The sequence below is a fragment of the Anser cygnoides genome, chromosome 14, assembly GCF_040182565.1.
Source record: "Anser cygnoides isolate HZ-2024a breed goose chromosome 14, Taihu_goose_T2T_genome, whole genome shotgun sequence".
NCBI lineage: Eukaryota > Metazoa > Chordata > Aves > Anseriformes > Anatidae > Anser > Anser cygnoides.
The window spans coordinates 15,843,615-15,865,047 of NC_089886.1; the positions used below are offsets into that span (position 1 = coordinate 15,843,615).

Genomic DNA, 21,433 nt, shown 5'->3' on the forward strand with positions numbered 1-21,433 from the left:
CTCATGCAGTGGTTTGCAAATTTGTTTAAAGCGACCCACTCTGGGACTGGCTTTCACTGGAGCTGTGACCTCGGTGCGAAGCCAGGGAGAATGCAGCTGGTTTGGAGATGCTGTGTGCAGGATCCTTCCACGTGCTGACCTACAGCAGTCTGACAGATGTTTTTTGGTGAAGTTAGGTCAGCCCGTAACACCACACATCAGAAAAGCTCTGGAGAGTCTTCAGCATGGGTAAGTTGCTTGAGAAACAAGGCGATCAAACACTTAATGACAGCTTTGTGAAAATATCATGTTTTCCAGGATTCGGTCCCTAACAATGGTCTAAGCTTTGGGGTGTTGGTAAAGTTATTTTGTGGTCCTTGGCAAGCTGCAGAGCTGGGAAATGAAAAACCCAGGTGAGCAGGATGCTGATTTTCTTGCCACATTTCCCTGTGGTATGGAAATCTCCATCAGCAGCCCCTCAAACCCCTTTTCAGGCAGTGGGTGTGGAGTCTTTTGACACCCTGTGACAATACCTTAACACCTTTTGTGAAACTGAGTCCTGGTTATTCCAGACTGTGTGAAAACTCTGATTTTGTAGGGTGTGAGCTTACTGTGTGTAGTCTGAGCTCCATTGAGGCAGAGGCTGATGCAAGGATCCCCCAGGTTCATTGTACTGAGGTATGGATAAAATGAGCCAGGATTGTCATTCCTTCCTGAAAAGCCTTCATCATTTCTTCACTAGCTATTGCTATATCATGCTATATCATCCTGAATTAGCACCCCCCCCCCCCCCCCCCCCCCAATGTAACCCTTTACGTGAATGTAAGCCTTTACATGATTAGGTACCAATCAACACCAGGAATTTTGCCGTAAGTTGACTTGTTAAACTAATTTAACTACCTAAAAGACAGAGAAAATAGCATTTTAGGGTTGTGTATCATCATTTCATGGCAAATGCCCAAAGGAAAATGAGAGTGGGAAAAAAACTGCATGGTTTAATCGGAGCATTAATACCATATGCAAGCCGTATACCAATGTTATTCCCAGATTTAAATGATACATTCTGTCTTCCTAACCCAAGCACACAGCTGAGGATTTGATCAGTACAGGGTGTGTACTTTTTATATTACTTTGGGTGGGCCTGGCAAAAAGCATTTTCTTAGCTAATCACAGCTAAAGACCATATATCACAACTCCATAATTTCTTTTGTATTGTGCAGTCCAGTACTAATATCAAATGTCTTTTTTATTGTGCCATAAAATTTGCCAGCTTAGGAACCAATTGAACTAAAAATAAATAGTAAGTCTGTGCAAATTTTGCATTTGATTACTATATGGAAAATTGAATTAATTCTAATGAAACACACCCATAAATTCCAATTTCATCATAATGATCCTTGGGTTAAATGAGCTTGGGTTAAATGAAATGAACAGCAAAATGCTTGACTTCACTTCTTAAATCCTCGTTTAGAAAAATCCATCCACAACCAGAAGAATTCTTGTTTTAAATAGAAAATTCTTGCTTATCCATTGTGCTCAATCTCCATTTCTTTTCTGCTGTGTCTTTGAGTTCTACACAGCAAAAGCCAGAACATTTCAAGTTGTGCTACAAAGATTTAGAGACACTGGAGCGGTTCATAGAGCTTGAGTTATCTTTTGACCTCTTTACATTAACGCAGCATCCTATCCTCATGTCTGCCCTATATAACTAACAGTCCAGGAGCTATAAAATCATTAGTGATTTAAAGTTAACTTCCAGGGAAATAATGTTAGATATATTAGTATGTTTGATATGTTCTTCTGAGACCCGCCTACTTGACGTGATGCTCTGTGCATTGTTGAATTATTTCTGCAGAAGGCTTGTTCAGGTTAGAAAGGCTGACCATGTATTTTTATTAGAAATTTATAATTTTGTATTGCTCATGGCTTAAAAAACATCTCAAAAGTTTTCCTTTCTTTCTTTTTGTTTAATTTGGTGTGATAAAACAGACCATCTACATTTAGAGCTTTTTTTCCTCCTATGTTAGGTTAGGTTAGTAAAACTGTTATTAGAAGGAAAAAATAAAATCAGAATGGCAATGAACTGCATCAAATACAGACAAATCTGAATAGTCAGAAAGGTCAGAAATTGCGCTAATTTTTTTAGTACACAGATTCATTGCTTAACTGCATATGATTTTTTCAGATCACGAACTATTTTTGTCTCAACTAAGTCTCTATAAACAAAATAAGAGTAAAGGTTCTCACAGTTCCACGAAAACCACTGCGGCAAGGGACCTAATTACAACACAGTAACCATGTCCTATGGCTGGCTCACATTCTGTAGCTGGCATCTGACATTGATTTTAATCATGGATCTCAAATTGTGTTCCATCTAAGTCAAATAGGAAAAAAAATTGTCTATGAGACACAGTATCTCCATTGCATGATGCAACATCAGAGCCTTAATTTGTTGTGTGCAGGGTAGAGGCAACATCATTCCAGGCATTTGTTGGGAAGGAAAAAATGAAACGGTAGCTAATTTAGTAAAAAAATCAGTAATCCATCAAAATGACACTGGCACAATGGTAAAATATGGAGGTAAACCAGCAACTTCAATAGCCGTGAAGTGTGGATTTGCCTGCAGTTATTCCTTCCCTCTAAATGAATGCAGGTAATAGGAATGAGACATCTATTCTGTACGGGTAGCTACGCTGTCTGATGCGATGGATCTGTCTACACGTGGCCTGTGGGGACGTCTGCCCTGTGGTACGGACAGCTGTTCTGGTTTCGGCACCTCACAGCCCTGCTCCCGTGTGTGTCCCCACCACAGTGCCCCGCGGGCCGGGCCAGGGCAGAGGTGGTGCCCCGAGTGTCACAGCCCCAGGCAGTGAGCTCAGTCCTGTGCTGGGGCACCGTACAGCCTCTGGTAACAATCTGGGGGGACACTACAGCAGCTTTCTGTTCCTCTTCAAGAGTATTAGTGTTAAATAATTCCTGGGCTTTCTATGCTTCAGATCATGTTCTTCTAATCACTTGTGCTTTTGTTTCACAGTTTGATGCTTTTAGGAAATTCTCAGTGGTTTTTCTGACTCTGCTGCATATCTTTGAATACCAGCAAATGTCTTTCAAGTGTATTGACCAGGTAAAGACTGCATTGACCTGGGCTCTGCAGCTGCAGGCTGGCTCAGCGCACCTCAGAGGGGCTGATAAAATACCTTTCTCTGAAATATCACTTACTGACCTGCCTCTGTTGGGCTAAATAGTTCATAACACGTAGGTTGAACTTGTCTCACATGCAGTGCTATCTTTGGCATTTTGTAGAATTACGGAAAACCTAGTGCTACACCCCGAAAGAGCATGGACAATATCCTCGTTTGGCACTAGTTAATTCTGTGCCATGGGTTTATTGATGTTGGCTCCACTGGAAGCAAGCAGTTACCCGTCCTGTTACCTACAGTTCCTCCTAGGAATTTTACAAGTGTGTCTCAATCATGTACAAGGGTGCCGTAAAAGACCAGTGATAAGGAGCTGCTGCGGCAGAGGAATGTTGTATCTGCTGCTGTTGAACAGCCAGGAGAACCAAAGCACGGAGAAGCAACGGGCGTGAGATTAGACTGCAGGGAGCTGCATCTGCTGTCACCTTGGAGAAGGCTTCTCAAGTGCGGGTCTAGAAATTAGAGAGTTACACTCTCACTTCTAAGGTCGATGGGAGTAAGACACCTAATTCTCCTGAGCCCTTTGAAATTTCTGTAGAGCAAACACTACCTCTTCTAACTTACGCAGAAACAATTAAAGGATCATCAAACACTGATGAGCTAGTTAATGTGATCTGCAAAGAAAATACCTTTAAACTTGTCCAGGTCCCAGTAACTGACAAGGGAGGCTAAGGACAAGGACCTGAGTAAAGATCTTAATGGCAGCTTGGGAGTCCCAGTAATCAGCTTGGGAAGCTAATGCCAAAGAGCGGTTAAAGATGCAATTAAGCTTGCCACAAAGTACAGGGATATATTGCAGTTCCCAGCTGTGATAACTGAAGAGTTGGCTGCGATTCCAAAATACCAGCATGATAGTAAAGAAGGAAAGAAAGGCCAAATATCTTGGCATTTTCTTTTTCTAGACATTCATATTCAATTATCTGTATGGAGCCTAATTTATCCTGGCAAAATTCCAAGCAAGAATCCTTTTTTTTTCCCCCCTCCATTAGGTTGATAAAATAGAATTAGTCTTTGCTATTTTGCATTGCACACGGGACAGCAGAATAAACATTTCCTCTTATTTGTGATCTGTCTCCACTTTTGGAGAGTTTGGTGGTTTTACAAGCCCCGACTGCTTACCCTGGTCAGTGCAAACACCCTGCTCTGAAAGCATAACACTTAAGCTGTCAACATTACTGAGCAGACAACACTTTCAGACTCTTCAAGAGGCGATACCTCAAGAAAAGACAATTTTTGAAGATCCCGTCATAGGTTACTATTAGGTTCTGGACATTCTCAGGAAATCATAGTGCTAGTGCAGCAAATGCATTTTTCATAGAGTGCCTGTAAAGTGCAATACCTCATTAGCAGCTATAAGCCAGAGGGGAGCCTACAATTTTTTATACCCCAGGCTATAAAAAGATGCAACTGGAAACTCATAATTTTATCTTCAAATGGACCCTGAAAAAGCCTCTTCATCTCCACCACTGCCAGCTCAACCAGTAACAGCAGCACCTAAATCACTGCAGAAAGAACCGGCGACTCATGAGCTGTAGGAAAGACGGATTGTGGAATTTGGCGTGTGGCTACCAAGCGTGCCCAGGTCTTGTTGGCTCATTTTCTGGAGGAGGCTGAGGGGGACAGTAGTTTAGGACTGCCAGCGATGAGAGGAGGCAGCAGCACCTGCCTGGGCTGGAGCAGTGAGTTCTGCCACGCCAAATAAAACAGGTTTCAGAGCACAGGCTGTGGGCATCCGTTGTCTGTTGCTGTAGCAGGATTAGCACCAGGTGGAAAAAATCTTCCTATGCAATCACCAAGATTGGGAAAGAGCAAAATTCTTTGGATTTTTTTCCAGTTGCCTTCCAGGTTGGTGTAATATGTAATATGTAAAGCCAGAATCAGTCGTAACCTCTTTTCTGTTTGCCTGTCTGCACTTGCATGGCACGGGGAGGAGAGGCTACAGGAGTGCCTCGTGAGCTGGCTTTGTTGAGAAAAATCTGTTCCTTTTCACAAGCACTGCCCTTGGACCTTACAGAAAAGTTGGAAAGTAGTGTCCTAAAGCCTCTCCAACTGGTCACTCGCTGGCATGTTTTGGAAGAGATAGAGAGTTACACACAAACCCCTCTAGCAGATTAAGACGTGGCCGCCAAGTGGTTCCTACCTGTCAGCACTGGCACACCACATTGTCTGAAGGTGGAAGCAGAAGTAGTGCATCCGCCATGACTTTTAAAAATCTCCTGAAAAACTGCTCTGAAGGTAGGAGAGCAGCAATGAGACCCAGTGTGGAAAGCAGTACGTGTTGGCCAGGTTTCCGACTGGGCTGGGGGCTGCTGGCCACCAGCTGCCCGTCCCCACACCTCGCCCTGCCTGTGCCATGGCTGGGCACTGGACGCGTGGTGGGCGATGCAGAAAGCTGAATTGCCACCAAACTGATCTTGCCAAGAAAAGTGAAGAGTTTTCTGCAAGTTTGGCTGGCTGGGCTTGCTCTCACAGGCTTGGAGGTGTCAGGGCAAGCAGAGGAGTGGAACATGAAGCTGAGAAAAGGAAGGAAAGACCATTCCTCTTCTGGCAGCAGATCTGTGCAAGTAAAATGTCATGCTGCATCTTGAGAGTGAGTCACTGCACATATGCTTCCAAGCAGAAATCTGCACCCTCCCCTTTTGTTTAAAGGACATCTTTTTAAAAACTGAAGTACAATTTGCCACTTTCTTTGTTAGTTGAAGCTCATGAGCATCTTGTAGCAGACGGCTGGCCTCTTTCATCACCTGCTTCTGGCTGGCTTCAGGTGCTGCCTCTCCCTTGCTGTTAGGCGAGGGCTTCTTGTGAGAGAGCATCCGAACCTCAGCACAGACGTGTCTTCACTGCTGCCTGAGCTAAGTGTGCAAGCAGCACACCGTGTTACCCGTGGTCATTCAGCGAGGGATTCAATAGGTGGCATAGCATCTGGTTTCTGAGTGCGTGATGAGTCCGGGCTTGCTCTCCAGTTTGCCAACAGGATGGTGCTCAGCTGGGGGAATGCTGTGTGATAGGCCTGGAGCCCAAGTGGGTGAAGGAGAGGAGGCACCAGCCAGGCTGAGGTAGATGCTGGGGCTGCAGAGAGGAGGGCAGAGGAGCACAGGCAGCAGGCGTGGTGAGCGGGGTTGGCTGGGGCTGTTGGGGCAGGCACTCTGGTACAGCCGTCAGCTTGCCTGCTGGTGCCGGTGGGACTGGAGGGAACCAGCTCCAGCACAAAGCTGACCTGCCTGAAATAGCACAGCCGAAGGATCACACAGGTCACGTGTTTGTGTACTGGTTCTCATCAACATCTGGTAGTAACCCGTTACCCATGGGGAAACAGCTGACTTGGCTTGGGAATGTTGCTGGCGGCCCCTGATCTACAGTAGGATATTGGGGTTGCAGGAAACATTTTTTTCCATCCGCCTAATTACAAAATCAGTGCATGAGAAAGAGGTGCCATGCTGGAGTTGTTGTGCTATTCGTGCTATAGCATGTGTGCAGGTAGCAACAGAAAAATCTGTAAAAGAAAGTTGTCATCCTCTTGTACGACATCTAGCTTGCAGGCAGAGATGCTGCGGTAGTATTTGGGGTTCTGTCCTTGCCAGCTTTCTGAAGGCTCCCCCGTTTCCAGTTTCTGTTTAGGAAGAACTAACATCTCTCTAACAAGCACCTGAGCAGCTCCTCTAGCATGGAGAAGAACTAAGCAATTGCTATCAGCCTGTGTTTATTATTACATCTATTTTAAAAGCAGGTCAATGAACCTGAAATATTCTTTTGTAGTGAGCGTGCAGATACAGAAGTGGAAGGGAAACACCGCTCAGCCAACAAGGCTGCCTGGGAAGGTGCATGTCGGCAGCTCGTGGCGAGGCGGAGCAGGCAGGCTGTGGAGCCAAGCTACGGTCAGAAGGTGGGAAAGGGTCTTCTGCACAAATGGCTCATCTGCTATATTTGTTTTTCAAAAAAACCCACAGTGTGAGAGCCCTTTAATAGCCTCAGAGAGTCTTCAAGGCTGGTCTGGGAATTTCCTTTGGTTAGAGTAAAATTCCTCGGCATCCTTTCTGTTTATGATTTCAATTTCTAGCAGGACTGGGAGGAGGCAGCAGAGACGTCCCCAGGGTGCAGCGGTATCAGCAGGTCCCTTTTGGTAGTTATTTCAGCAGTGAAGGAATTGTAGTAAATCTAAATAGCTGTAGAGATACAGGCTATTAGTGTGCCTTGTTTGTAAGGCTGCTAACACAGCTGTGGCATTGCAACATGGGACTGTGCAAAGGCACCTTAAAGGGCCTGGGGATTTAAGGATCTGCATTAGCAGAGAAACTTTCTCCTATGGAAGGGGCCACCTGTAAGTGTGAGAATGTCATCGTGTTTTCTGTCATCTTCATGGCTAAGGTCAATGCTAGCTGTGAAACACTGTCCAGCCTCTTCTTATTTGCATCACTGTCCACGGTGTGGTTTGCTCTAAAAATAGAGTTGTATTTTCAGCGTGTTGGGAGCTGGGGAAGTGTCAACACTGAGCCAGCCACGCTCCTGCGGGAGCTCGGGAGCGCCGTGCCCAGGCTCGGGCTGCGGGAGGTGAGCGCCCAGATGAGCACCCCTAGGGTTCCCCCCGGCAGAAGGGCGCTGGGTTTTTCCTTCATGGGCTGACCCAAGTGCAAACCTCAGCGTGCTTTGCTGTTGTGAAGACTCGTAGTGTCAGACTGGTCCTCCTCGTGGCTCTGCCCTGCAGATCTCTTCTCTTCTCTGTTCTGCTCTGTGAGTACAATGCTCGTGTTTTATCAGTCCCCTGCCTCAGTGCTCAGTAAATGCTGTGTTATGATAAGGATTGTGATAAATTGTGGTGCTGAGTGTAGTAATAAATGTAAGCACAGTGGATATCGGCTATTGTGGAAGAAATAATTAATTTCTGTTCTGCAGTTTGAAAAAAGGAGGCGTGCATCCTTATTGTGCTGGGTTATCGCTGTGTGCTCGGAGGGAGAAGCCGCAGCTCTGTGCAGGGAAGCCTTTGTTATGGGTGCCATTGTCCGAAAAAATCAAGGGCTACTGGAAGTAATGCTGAGTTTAGCAGTAGAGTAATAACCACAGGGAAGGTGTGGCAGTACCTGGTAAGTCTCTTTAGGCTGACACACTGGTGACTTACAACTAAGAGGTCTCAGCAAAGCAGGCAGGGAATTCGGGAGTTTCAGCACGTGGAGGAAGTGTCTCAGAGTCCCGATCTTTGAGTGAATGGGCAAAGAAAATAGACTCAAGAAACAGGCGTGTTCCTCCAGTCTAGCGTGCTAAATGTTAAGGTGCTTAGAAATATTGCTCTCTAATGAGCATGCTGGATGATAAGGTGCTTTTACAGCATTTCTTTCAAAGGAGTCGTTGCCTTTTGGTCAGTGTCTGTTGTGATGTGTGCTGGATTACACTCAGATGTGGAAAGCATGCCATGTGGGATCCTTCTCCTCTTCAACAGACCCAGACCTTAGAGCCTGCTGGCATGTTCTCATGCTAAACATGTTTATGTTTTTGAGGCATCTGGTGAGTGTTGTGTGATTCTGTGAACTTGTATTCGGCTTCTGCTCCTGTGGGAATGTTGCAGCGTTGGCCACAGGGCTTTATGAATTGTCACAAAGTGAGCAGTGAGTTCTTGACATCTGCTATGCTGAAGTGGCTGCCAAGTTGAGCTGGTAGTTGGCAAGGAAATAAATATTGATGGACCCTAGCAACAGGTACTCCTGAGAACCCTTGTTCTGGGAATCCTTAGGCAGTGTCCGTGTAATTAATGTTGCGATAGCATTTAAAGGCTATTTATAGGATTTGTTTGCGTCTTATCATCGTCTCAGAACTGGAGTGCATGAATGGATATGGGCACACGTATCACACACCCGGCCCTGACGACTCCTTTCAACATGTAACAGATGCTTCTCTGTCCAGACTTTGGGGCAGCTGATATACACTGATGTATGGCACCTCAAGTACACCTTCATACCTAGGCTCTCACGTGTTTCACATCTATCCTATGTCAGAATGACTGCTCCAGAGGTGTGTGCAGGTTAAGGATGTTGGATACAAGAAGTTCTTTCCTTTCAGTAACACACTGACAAAATACTCAAGATCCTTTGAGAATCCACCAGATAAAACTAGTGTGCACATATTCCAAAGGCACTACTCTTGTGAGCCTGTGAGTGAGCAATTTTATGTTCTCATTGCAGAAATTGAAGCCAGAGAAGCCTGCGACTGGCTGAGGGCTGCCGGCTTTCCCCAGTATGCTCAGTTATTTGAAGGTAGGATCCCAAAGCGTTGTCCAGCAGCTGACACTGAATTTAAGTAGAACTGCTTACATAAATAATCTTTCAGAACCTGGCAGTTTTTACAGGAGCACTTCCAAATTCTGCAATAGCTTCATGCGGACCTATAGATAGTATGCAACACGGTGTGTGTTGTTGCAGAAGTGACACCTTAATGAAGCTGGCATGGACACCAGAGAATGCCACAGAGGACTAGATCTTTCCTGGTTATTGTTAGACTGCAACTCAGTCAAATTACTGCTTTTGTGATTTTTAGTTTCTTATACTTTACTTGATCTCTTTTCCTTAGAGTATTATTTCTATTAGAGTATTATGATGCACTGACTGCAGCCAAAACTCATCCAAAGCTGTGTAACCTGTGGTCTTGAGCAAGATACAGTTTCAATGGCATTTTTGAAAAAGGATGTTGGAAAAATTGTCTTGCACTCATAATTTTTTCAAACAGCCACTCAGAAGCAGTCAAACAGTCAAACAACACGATTTCTGCATGTTTTCATGTTGCTGAAGCTGCAAAGAGTGCTTATTATTTGTGGGAGAAATATGGACTTGTGAACTTGTATAATTTTCTACAACTTTTGTGCTTATAACTTAAAAATGTTCTTCTTTTAAATATGTTTATTGTTATAAACGTCACTGAATGTTAACAAAAGCTAATGCATTTTTAAGAGAGATTTTATCAAGGGTCTACAGTTCAAAGAATTGACAGAAACTTCTGCCTGCTTTAATATCCACCTTCCCTGTTCAGTGCAAAATTAAAAAATGGAAGTTGAATGATAGAGCTAAATTTGAAAGCAGTATACCATGAACCTTGATGTCTCGCTTGCTTAAAGGACATTTGTGTGAATATATAGCTATAGAAGTAGGTTTTTGATTTATTTAACCTTTGCTAAACATGTGGAAAATTCAGAGTCTTTGCCATCATGACTCAGACTTCAGATTCAACTCTTTTGTTCACAGATATGCAGTTTCCTATTGACGTAAAAACTGTGAGGAAAGATCATGACTTCTTAGATGCAGATGCAATTGAATCACTGTTCAGGTAAATGTTAATTATGAATCACCTTTAATAGGCTCCAGAAGGTGTTTCACCTTTTCATAACTTAGCTTTCATCTTAGACTGACCTTCTCCACAGAGCTGCAGTCCAGCAGGTCAGCCCCCAGCCTGTGATGGTGCATGGGTTCCTAGGTGCAGGACCCTGCACTTGCCTTTGTTGAACTTCATGAGATTCCTCTCCACCCAATTTTTCAGAATCAATCATTAAAGCTCATTATATGATTTTAATGTGACTGTAACTGATTAGGTGCAGTCTTCCTTAGCTTTAAGATGGCAGAACTGGGACTGTGAACATCATGGGGTTGTTAGTGGGCACTGGTTATGGTAAAATGCATGGAGAACATCTGACAGTATGCCAGTCTTTGACACCAGTAATGCAGGCACAGTTTAGAACTTTGCTACTACTTTGTAACAAGTGTGTTTTCAAGAGGAAAAAATAGTTTAAATTTAGAACTTTCATCTTTGTTCTTACACCCTAGACGACTGAACACACTGAACAAGTGTGCATCAATGAAAGTGGAAGTAAGCCATCAGAGGAAACAGGTATGAAATAGTTAATTTTCTCAGTAAAAATGTGATTACTTGCTATATCAAAGAAAGAAAGAAAAAAAAACAACTGTTTTTAAAAGGTGTATAGATTGCTTGTTGCCTGGTGCTCACTTGGTGTGGGAGCAGTACAGCAAATGGAGCACCTGGTACAAACAGTGGGTGAGGCTGAGGTCTCCAAGAGGGTGTGCCAGATGCTGATGCTGCGATAGTCCCACAGCCAAGTGCTTCTCTACCTGAAAATGGATGAGTTTTAGTTGTAGAAGCATGAAGTGTTTGATTTCTTTGTCTTTAGGAAAAAAAAAATTAAAATCTCTGGATTTGCAACAAAACTGAAGTTTTCATCCTCAGATCAAATCTGTCATCTTTTCCCGTGGTAAACTTATCAGGTTTGTCAGCATGCTGAGATGTAATGTGTCACCTAACAAATTAGGTGACAAATTTGCAGCTAACAGAACAGACCCCAGGGCAGACCTTCAGTAACTGAACGTTTACATTTCCGTATGTGGGTCCTGGGGGCTTTGAAGGCAGTTGGTCTCATTTTTATTACATTTTTGATAATTTAAAGTTTCAAAACTTTGCCCTTGAAGTATACCTTTTTTTCTTCTTTCTAAGAGTGATGACTCTGATGATGATGAACCTTGTGCAATAAGTAACAAATGGGCTTATGAGCGGTGCAGTCAGAAGTGGTCTCGTCTTGACAGCCTGGAAAGTTTCGCAGGACAAGAAGGTGCTGGTGCATCGGTCCCAGGCAGTCCAATACTGAAGAGCATCAGCAGTGAAGACACAATCCTTTTGGTTCATAGTGAGAAACATGATGTGTCCTCAATCCACAGTACTAGCAGTGGTGACAGTGATGTTGTTAGCTTCCCCAAAGCTTTTGAAGATGTGGAAACCAGCACGAGTGTCTTGAGTAAAGTTGCTTCAATGGACTCTGCTTTTAGTTGTTCACCTCCTCCTAGTGAATTTTTAAATATCACCAGTGAAGAGAAGCTTTTGGATAGGTCACCATTCAAAAAGAGGACGAGCCTTCTAAAGAAAATGGAGAAGTTGCACTTAAGGAGCTGCAACTTAAGGAGTGGTCAGTCAAAGGCCAAACCCATAATAAGCGAGCCTGTTCTTCTGGAAGGATTTAATGAAGAAAAAATGAAGATGCTTAACTGTGTAAATATTGCTGACCTCTCTGGCATCCAAACAAAGAACAATTCCTCCTGTTCTCCGGAGAGCTGCAGTAGCAGCAATCATTCTGAAATCAGCAGCACAGTGAGCACTCCAGGTCCCCTTATAAAACCACAAAGACACTGTGAAAGAAAGGGGATGTATGCAGAAGACTTGGAGTCTGGCAAGCTCTTCCTATGGAACAATGTATCTCAGCAAAACCTCAAAAACGAAGTCAAGTTACAGATGAACCAGATGTTTCAAGTACCACAAGGCCATAAGCCTGGCACTTTCCCTACAGCACTTACAAACAGTTCCCTGTCTTCAATGGACAACTCTTCTGTCAACTGGAGAACTGGGAGTTTTCATGGGTGCAGAAGGAGCCGGAGCAGAAGCAGTTCCAAGGACCCCCAAGCCCCCAGCAGCCCCCTTTCATGCACAGATAACAGGCTGAGTGTATACGACAACCTGCCCGATTTTCAGTTTGATAAGTTGGAGGCAGCGGACGTTGATGATGATGATGTTTTTTCAGAACTGAACAATGTTATAGAAGATGTCAATGGTCTCAAAAAGTTGGTCGATCAGTGGACACAGAAGTTCTCAGATGATGGGGATTTGGACTTTGCCAGTGACTTGACGTCTCTGTGTCCATCCTCCCCTAAAGAAATCCATCTTGACACAGAGCACTCGGAAGATAAGACATCAGATGTCCCAACCACTGAGGGAGAGAGCAGCTGTGAACTGGACAAGGAGCTCAGTTCTACAGAGCTGATGTACATAACAGACCCTAAAAAGACCAACAGGTCAGCCATCCTTGGGTTTCCCTAGCAGACTGCCCCTCTGGTAGCATTCCCCATTGATTTTCTCCACTGAAAAAAAAACTGTAATAGCTATTCCAGATCAAAATGTCCCTGACTGAGTCTGTTCTGGGTAGCGGAGTCTGCACTGGTAGTGCCAGGCACTTCTGTTCCGTAGGCAGCGTGCTATCTACATCTGCTCTGATCTCTGTTGAAAGTAGGGCTCTCACGATCCGTATCAGCACTGTTAGGCATTTGGAATCAGCTAGCTCGCTTGCTGTTTCTTATTGAAACTTTTGGTATGGCCATAGCACCTCCTGGAAGAGAAGCAGCTTGTTTAAATGCAGCTAATGGGCTCTTCAGGGAACTGCGGGTTGTGTAGAGTCTTAGGAGTTTTGCAAATGCAGGCAGAAAATTAACAGGGACAATGGGAATAGTCCTTCAGTTTGAACAACATTTATCCCACAGGCACAGGAAGCAACACTGGTCTGTGGAAGAGAGCGAGAACCTGGACAGCCTTTCCATCCAGGGTGACAGTCAGGCAGCTGCCCAGCTAGCCCGGACACAAAAGCTGGCTTTGTTGAAACTCACTACTCTAATGGACAGATACTCCCCGTCCAGTAAGCAGGGCTGGAACTGGTAAGTTTTCTAACATTAAAGCAAACCGGGTTGGAAAGAGAGAATTTGATGTAAGCAGCTGAATTCCCCTGTCTGTCTAGCTTACACGTGTCCACAGTGAGGAATTTCATCCTGTTAAGTCTTTGGCAGTTCCGTGGTGATTTCAGTGGCTCCAGGATTTCCTGTTACGGACGGCACTTCTGCTCCTCACTGGTGGTCACAGATTGTTACTGGTTTCAAAGCACTTTGTAGTTTCTCTCTGAATTTGCAGGGCTTTGGCAGAGATACTTCACAGGACCTGAGGTGGGAGCTGACCAGGTGGAGAATCCATCTCCAGCATCAAGACCCAGTTTCAACTAAAGCAATGACACAGTCAGTCACTTGTGAGACTGGCAATGCCAGTTAGCATCTTGGGATAGGGGTCTGGTGCTTGAAGGAAGTGAAGAAAGTCTAGAAGGAAGTGAAAAAAGACTGCATTGTCCCAAAGGGAGGGAACGGATTTCTCGTGAGAGTTTTTTTCAAGCTAATTTCAGTTTTGACATGAGGAGGTCACTCCTGTCATGGGTCTTTATGATTTTCTCTCTATCTTACGTTGCCATGTGTACAGGTGTGAGGCAAAATTTGGGGATGTGGCACGTACAAGCTAAGTCCTTTTCCACACGTGTAACTAAAGTAGCAAGCAGAACTGTGCTGGAGGGCTAATAAGGTGGATGTACTGCTTTTTGTTTTCAGGACTATACCAAAGTTTATTAAAAAAATGAAAGCCTCCGACTACAAGGGCAAAAATGTTTTTGGGGTCCCCTTGCTTCTGAATGTTCAGCGAACAAGCCACCCACTGCCCAACGGCATCCTGCAAGCACTGGACTATTTAAGAAGCCACTTCCTTGACCAGGTATGAACTTGAAGCAGCCCAGAGCAGCTCTGTTCCCAAAAGGGATCTGCTCCAGAACCAGTCTCTGCTTTCAGCTTTTGAGGGGACTTCCTTGCCACCACGGGCAGAAAGGTGTGATAGGTCTGAGCAGGTGGCCTGCAGGGCAATACAATGCTGCTACCTTCTGGGAATACCTTTAGTCCTGTATCGTGTTCTTTGCCTTGCCTTGCTGAACTCATCTGCATTCGGTTCTCTTGGTGCTTTTTCCTGGTATGGTGGCACGTCTCTGCTCCCTCAGGAGGTCACACAGTGTTGTGGTTCCCTTTGTTCTGTGGTTGCCGGTAGTGCCAGAGCCGATGTGATGAGGAGTCTTGCTTCAGCTGGAATGTGCCACTAAGCAGAGATAAAACATACTCACTCATGGTCTGCCGGGGATGAATATCCTTGCTGCTGCTATTGATACAAAAATACATCAGTATTGCGTCCTGCTAGCATAGGATCTTAACTGTCAAAAGGGAAGTGAAGGATCAATTATTATTTGTCAGATATTTGCGTCCTGGTAACTCCTCTGTGTCTTTAATGTTTTCATTTTTCCTTGTAGGTTGGCCTGTTCCGAAAATCTGGTGTTAAATCCAGGATCTTGTCTTTAAGAGAAATGAATGAAGCCAGCCCAAACAACGTATGTTACGAAGGGCAGTCAGCATTTGACGTGGCAGATATGGTGAAGCAGTATTTCCGAGACCTTCCCGAGCCTATATTTACTAGCAGGCTTTGTGAATCCTTCCTCCACATCTACCAATGTAGGTAACAAAAGCTATAGTTTTCCAGTTCCTTGAATATCTTATGATACCTCAATATTCGGCTGTACTAGGCAGTGTCCAGACTGGAACTGATGCTGTGTCCCTTAATAATCAGAGGACACAAATCAGGCAGGACCTGTCTGAAAAGATGACCTCAGTGTCGATCTGGATTTAAACACCTGAGATCTGCATCTTGCAAGAGGTTTGTGTGACGCTAGTTTTCTTTTTGCATCTACAAGCATTTGTGAGGAGCGCTACAGTTCCTCTGTCCAAAGGATGTGGAACCATTTCCTTCCATTTATTTTACACCTGGCTACTGTCCACCTCCTGTCTTTTGTACTGGGATAGAAACAGCAAATGGCTGAACTCTGCTCCCCATTCCTGTGCCATATGTGACTTGCGCAAGCGCCCAGATTAGTATATTTTGGAGATAGATAGGGAAGGTGGTGCTTTCACCAAGAAGCACGTTTTGTGTTTCCTGCGTGTGTGCATCTGCTGAAGGGAAAGAGCGGCAATGGTCTACCCTTTGCCGTGGTCAAAACTGGAGAAACCATTCTCATGATGGGCATTCCTGGCAGGGTGAGCCTCATCCACCCTCCTGCAGGAGCTGTCAGGCACAGGGTCTCACTGGGCTTCAGTGAGAGCATCTATTCTCTGCATGCTTGAGGCTGAAAGGAAAAGGTACCGTAGGTATCTACTCCAAACTATCATTGCAGAGTAACATTTTGTGTGGAGAAAAGCCCCTCTTTGGATTGTAATCAGAGCCAGTTCAACATGAGCTCATTAGTAAGGCATTCAAGAAAAAAATAAATACAAGAACTCAAGCACCAGCATCACTGGATATGTGTGCATATTGACAGGCAGTTGGTGAAAACTGTACTTGTGTGGTGTGAAGGTGACAATGGCCTTCTTGTTGTGAGCTAGAGCTTCAGTTCTTGTAGTTTCAAAGTCTTGCCTGGCACTCCTTTGACAGATACTTCCTTTGCAAATCACGTGTGATTTCCATCATTTTTCTGTTTTCAGACGTGCCGAAGGACCAGCAGCTTCAGGCTGTCCAGGCTGCCATTCTCCTTCTCCCAAAGGAAAACCAAGAAGCTCTGAAAATCCTCCTGTTCTTTCTACGAGATGTGGTTGCTTTTGTTGAAGAAAATCAGATGACCCCAACCAACATCGCTGTCTGTCTCGCACCATCGTTGTTTCACCTCAACACCCTGAGACGGGATAGCTCCTCCTCCACTCGGTATTGTCATCCTAGTGCTGGCACTGCTGCTGTCAGTAGTGTTCTCTGCTAGATCAGTGCTTTCTGTAGCTGGCCTAGGACAAGTGTTTGCTTTTAATGGGGACAAAGTGTGTGTGTCACAGGGTTTGTCTCCAGTACAGTTGTTGAGGTCCAGCAGGAGCTGACCACAGCACACGCAGAGCTCTGGCGGCTATGGGAAGGCCCTCGTGTCCTGCTCTTGACGAGTTTCCACGCGAGCCAGCCTGCCTCTTGGTCTCTTTATGGCTGCCCACAGGTCCAGCGCCCCGCCTGTGCCCACTGCCTGCATGAAGGTGGTGCTGCCACGGGACGTACAGCTCCTGCACCGGGGACCTGAGCCTGGTGCAGCCCGAAGGCCCTGCAGATACCTGGCAGATTGTAGCAGCTGCTGGCACGCGTGCTGCTGGGTGATAAGGGGCTTGTGCCTGCCAAACCGAGCCACGGGGATGCTGTACATTTATCTCAATAACTAGAAGTATCTGGGTTGCATAACATTGCCCGCTTGTACGTGCAGGGAGGAAGGTGCCCTTGGGCCAAAGCAGACAAGTAGTATCTCGGAGAGCATTCGTGCCTTATCTGGTCTCCTGAGGCAGTGCTGTTTGTTTGCTTTATGCTGTGCTCCTGCGTATGGGCAGACACGTATCAGAGCAGAAAAGGACAGCTGGCTTTGATGGCAGCGCTGTGCACCCATCAGCGTAGCCAATTAATCACCTCACATGGCGCTCTGAAGCTGAGGACTGCTTCCAGAGAGCTGCAGAAGCTGTCAGATGTGCTGTTGGCACCCGTCAGCGCAATAACACAGGCTCTGGAGAGCACAGAGAGGGCAGAGAAAGCACGCAGGACCTCAGCCTGAGTGCAGCTGGAGCCTGGGGCTGCCCAGGTGCCCCTGGGCTGAGGCAGCGCAGGGCAGAGGAGCTGCGAGGTCGGTGCCAGGGCCGCTGCAACGCGACAGGGCTCGGGGCAGCTGCTCCGTCCCCGCCTGCAGCCCCCTCTGAGCGCCTGGAGAGCGGGCTTTGAGATCTGTACCGCCTGGGTTTACTTCAGCATGGAACTGTTGGGATCACAAAGGGAAGCTGAGGTTTCTCTTTGCTGTCACTGTGCAGGAGGCAGGTTGCTTTGAACCTTTTGGTTTTTTTTGTAACCGGGCATTAAGCTGCAGTGCAGGTTTCAGACTTCAAAGGAGAGGCTGACAGGTCTGGCTCGGAGGCGCACAGCTGAGGACACCTCTTATCTCCTGACGCATTTTTCAAGCTGTTTGGCAGGAATGTGCGTGGCTAGATGCATCAGAAGCCAGGATTAATGATGTCATATAATGATTATGAATTAAAAGAGGGGACTGTTTTTGAAATCTGTTCAGTGTGGTTTGAGCCAAAAGGTTCTGCGTGGGCTTTGCGTGGAGCCTGATATTTGAAGGCTGCATGCAAAGTAATTTGGGGTGATTTCTGTCTTTGGCCAGGTGTGATGATGTGTTTTGGGGAATAAAATGCCTTGCCTTGCAAGGGCAGACCTTGCTCCTGGTCAGTTCTGCCTTGGGCACATTCTGGGTATGCTGGGCAAGAACGATGGCTGTGATGTATCTTAATATGTGAGGCGACGTGCGCCTCATGCAGAACCTCCTGCTGAAGCTGCTGGTTTCCAGCCCCACAGTGTGCCTGTACGGCCCAGCCTCTTGTTCACAGTCTGCCTTTTGCCTTCCCCATCCACAGATTGAGCCAGAGGAAGTGCAGCCTGGGGAAGCCGGACCAGAGGGAGCTGAGCGAGAACCTGGCAGCGACGCAGGGCTTGGCCCACATGATAATGGAGTGCAATAGGCTCTTCCAGGTATGCTGCCTGCTGTCACAGAGCAAAGCGTGGGGCAGGGGAGGGGTGTTGCCACCCTGGGCTTGGGGCCAGCTCAGCACTAATGCTGCCGAGGGCTGCCCCCTTCCATGGTGGTGCCGTGGGGCAGAGGCTGCCATAATGCTCTGTGGGGAGCCCCAGCCAGGGCTGACCCTCCTGTCCTGGGGCGCGCTGGCAGAAGGTGAGGTTTGGCTGCTGGGGCCTGGCTGGAGTGCCGCCAGCCATGCCTGTGCCTGGCCGTGGACCCCATTAATCTGCACCTGGCCCTTGACCCACAGACTGACTTCCCGGCTTGACCTCGGCCCTTCCTCGTCACTATGGACATTCCTGGCCATCACTGGACTGTGGCTCACCCTGGTTGCTGTCACCGGACCCGATCCTGACCTGGCTTGCTGCTGACCCACCCTCCTGGCTCGACCTCGGCTCTTCTCACCCCAGATGTGTGTCTGATGACTGGGACTCAGCTGGCCCTGGCTGCCACCCCCAGTAGCCCTGCTGGCCTGGCTCAGGTGGCATGGGACTGGGTGGCTGTCCTGTGGCCTTGCTGTCACACCCAGCCCCCGGTCCCTTCCCTTGGGGAGCCACAGCCCTTGGTGCCCCCCAGCTGTCAGCTCAGGTCTCACACCACCCCGAGCAGCAGGGAGCTGCCTCCCCTTGGCTCCCCCGGGCTGCGAACATCCCTGCCCCATGGCTCCCGCCAGTACTGACCCCAGCCAGCCCCACGCTCCTGAGTGACACCTGCCACCCCCTGCCCCCAGGACCCCAAACTGGCCAGTGACCTGCTGTCCATCCCAGCCCCACTGCAGGTCCCGATTTCCTCAGTAGCGGCCTGAATGCCCATGCCCAGCCCTCGCCCCCGCCCCCCCCCCCCGGGGGTGCCCTGGCACCTGTCCCCGCAGTCACCTGTGCGCCACCTGGGCTGGCCTTGGGCCAGCGGACATCCTGCACCCTCCTGCTGCGACCAGGGCACTGCGAGGGGCCACGATTGTGTCCCCCACTCCACCGGGGGGGGGGGGGGGGCGTCTGGTGCCGGGACTCAGGGACAGCCCAGCCAGGCTGTCCCCTTCCTGCTGGTGACTGTGGGGAGAGGCCTCAGCCATGGCCATGCCCGGCCCCACATACCTGGCCCCAGACCCGTCACTGCAGCTGTTCCTGGCCATCGCTGGATCGTGGCTGACCCGGCTGCTGTCACCAAACCTGACCCTGCCTGGCTTGGCCTCGTCACCAGCGGATTCCCCTGATGGCTGGAACCGGTGCCTGGCTGCTACTGCGTGCCCAGCGCTGCTCAGGTACCGTGGGGCGGGTACTGCCTCGGGAGGGCACGGCGGGGGTACCGGGGCGTCTGCAGGAGCTGGGCAGCGAGCACCAGAGCTAGGTCACGTTTGGCTTGCTGGCGTGGGTCAGAGTCACCAGGCGTGTGTGTGTGTAACTGCCGGATCAGTGCTGTCTGGCTGTCATAGGTCAGCCCCCCCCCCCCCCCCCCCAGCTGACGTATGGGGAGGCTGTGGGCCACTTGTCACAGACATACACGTGTAGCTTATTTACATCTCTCTGTATACCTGCATTGCTGTGTATGTCCATACACAAAGATACACGCACACGCAGCAAGCAGCTACATCAAGCCCAACACCTCCTCTGATAGTCACACAGCCTCAGCTCTGTGCTGCTTTCCCTCGCACAGCAGAGCGCCCAACAAATCCCAAAGCAAAGGCATCTTTCAGGAGCCACGGCCAACTGTTAGGCAGCCTGGTGCGCAGCTTGGGATAGATGAGCAGAGCAGCTCGGTGGCTCTGTAGGGATTTAGAGCACTGCTGCCGCAGGGAAAGGCATTTCCCCTGTGCCATCCTCTTGAGGGAGCGTAGTCATCGGTCTGCTCTTCCCCTGGGTTTCCTGCTCCTCCAGGGAGAGCTGCCGCCTGCCTGCCATCCGGCAGCAGTGCTGGCAGCTGCTGGGGCTGCGGGAGCACCGGCTGTCCCAGCTCCTGGCAGCGGTGCCAGGGGTGGCACCTAGGAGCAGACTGGCCCTGGCAGTGCATCAGGGCAGGCCCAGCCACACCGTGCTGAGGGAGGCCAGCTGTGCGGGGCAGGGCTTGCTGTCCTTCGGCTGCCTCCTTGCTGGGGCGAGTCACAGACGGACATCGAGATGGATATCAACGCACCGGGCGAGCAGCGGGCTGCTCAGGGAGAGGCTGGGCAAGCAGGGGGAAGGGGTGGCTACAAGAGACTGGTGACAGAGCGGAAGGAGGAAGCCATTCACTCTTCCCTCCTTCGAAACCTGATGGACAAGCTGCCAGCAGTGAGGACTGGGTGTGGTGCTGCTCTGCAGGCGTTCTGCAGTGCTCTGTGCAGCTGCATGCTTGCAGCGTAACTGCTGGCCTCTGAGAGGCACTCAGGAAGCCACCCCTTTTGGGGTGCTGGTGCCCCACCTGCACATGCAGTGATGGGAATGTGGGTTCTTGTAGGTGGTACACCCCCCCACAGGACAACAGAGTTCAGGCTGTGTTGTTTCACAGTCCCCCGGTGTTTTACATTGAAGTTCAGTCCTTGAGTGCAGTGTTTGCTCTCTTCTGCAGGTACCTGCTTGCTGCCTCGATCAGCTCACTGACACCGTCCATGAAATGAGCATCACCAGGGCCTTGCACTGCTGGGCTGGGATGAAACTGCTCGGCTCTCGTGAGAGCTCCGTGCTTAGCTGAGGGATGCCAGAGATAAGATCAAAAGCTGGGTGACCTGCTCGCACGTGGACTTGGCAAATAAGGTAAAGATGATGCTGGATATCATCAGAGCAAGGTCAGCTCTGGGATTGTGAGTGACTGTACTGTGGTTGGGCGGTTTCCCAGAAGGACACTTGGGTGTTCTGATAGGCCTCAGCCCTCCAACAATCTGTAGGCTACAGCAGAGCAGCCCTGGGGGTGGGCATGGGCCTGTGGGGTTCAGTTCCTGCGCACAGAAATGCTCTGAGCTGTGTCCACAGCCTCTCTTGTCTGCCTCTGTACCTGCAGCTTCTGAAGTCATGCTCCTGTGTCCCCTCCCTTTCTTACTTTCCTTCCT

At 48.2% G+C, this 21,433-nt stretch overlaps 1 protein-coding gene across 7 annotated transcripts in view; it reads left to right on the top strand.

The window, feature by feature from the left end:
• Positions 1 to 21,433, top strand: part of LOC106034392 (rho GTPase-activating protein 7-like) — a 51,810-nt gene that overhangs the window by 30,136 nt on the left and 241 nt on the right. For 3 of the 7 annotated variants that reach the window (XM_048064822.2, XM_066977129.1, XM_048064829.2), the window contains 11 exons: positions 9,347 to 9,418; positions 10,400 to 10,481; positions 10,976 to 11,039; positions 11,658 to 13,003; positions 13,466 to 13,636; positions 14,348 to 14,507; positions 15,088 to 15,286; positions 16,310 to 16,526; positions 18,251 to 18,365; positions 18,662 to 19,672; positions 20,956 to 21,140. In XM_048064822.2, the coding sequence (XP_047920779.2) occupies positions 9,347 to 9,418; positions 10,400 to 10,481; positions 10,976 to 11,039; positions 11,658 to 13,003; positions 13,466 to 13,636; positions 14,348 to 14,507; positions 15,088 to 15,286; positions 16,310 to 16,526; positions 18,251 to 18,365; positions 18,662 to 18,679 (2,444 nt within the window). In that variant the 3' untranslated portion in view covers positions 18,680 to 19,672; positions 20,956 to 21,140. Of the gene's footprint in view, positions 1 to 31; positions 229 to 799; positions 7,060 to 7,096; positions 7,905 to 9,346; positions 9,419 to 10,399; positions 10,482 to 10,975; positions 11,040 to 11,657; positions 13,004 to 13,465; positions 13,637 to 14,347; positions 14,508 to 15,087; positions 15,291 to 16,309; positions 16,527 to 18,250; positions 18,366 to 18,661; positions 19,673 to 20,955; positions 21,141 to 21,433 lie in introns of those variants that run through there. The other 4 variants (XM_048064830.2, XM_048064828.2, XM_066977131.1 and 1 more) reach the window with 4 other exon arrangements.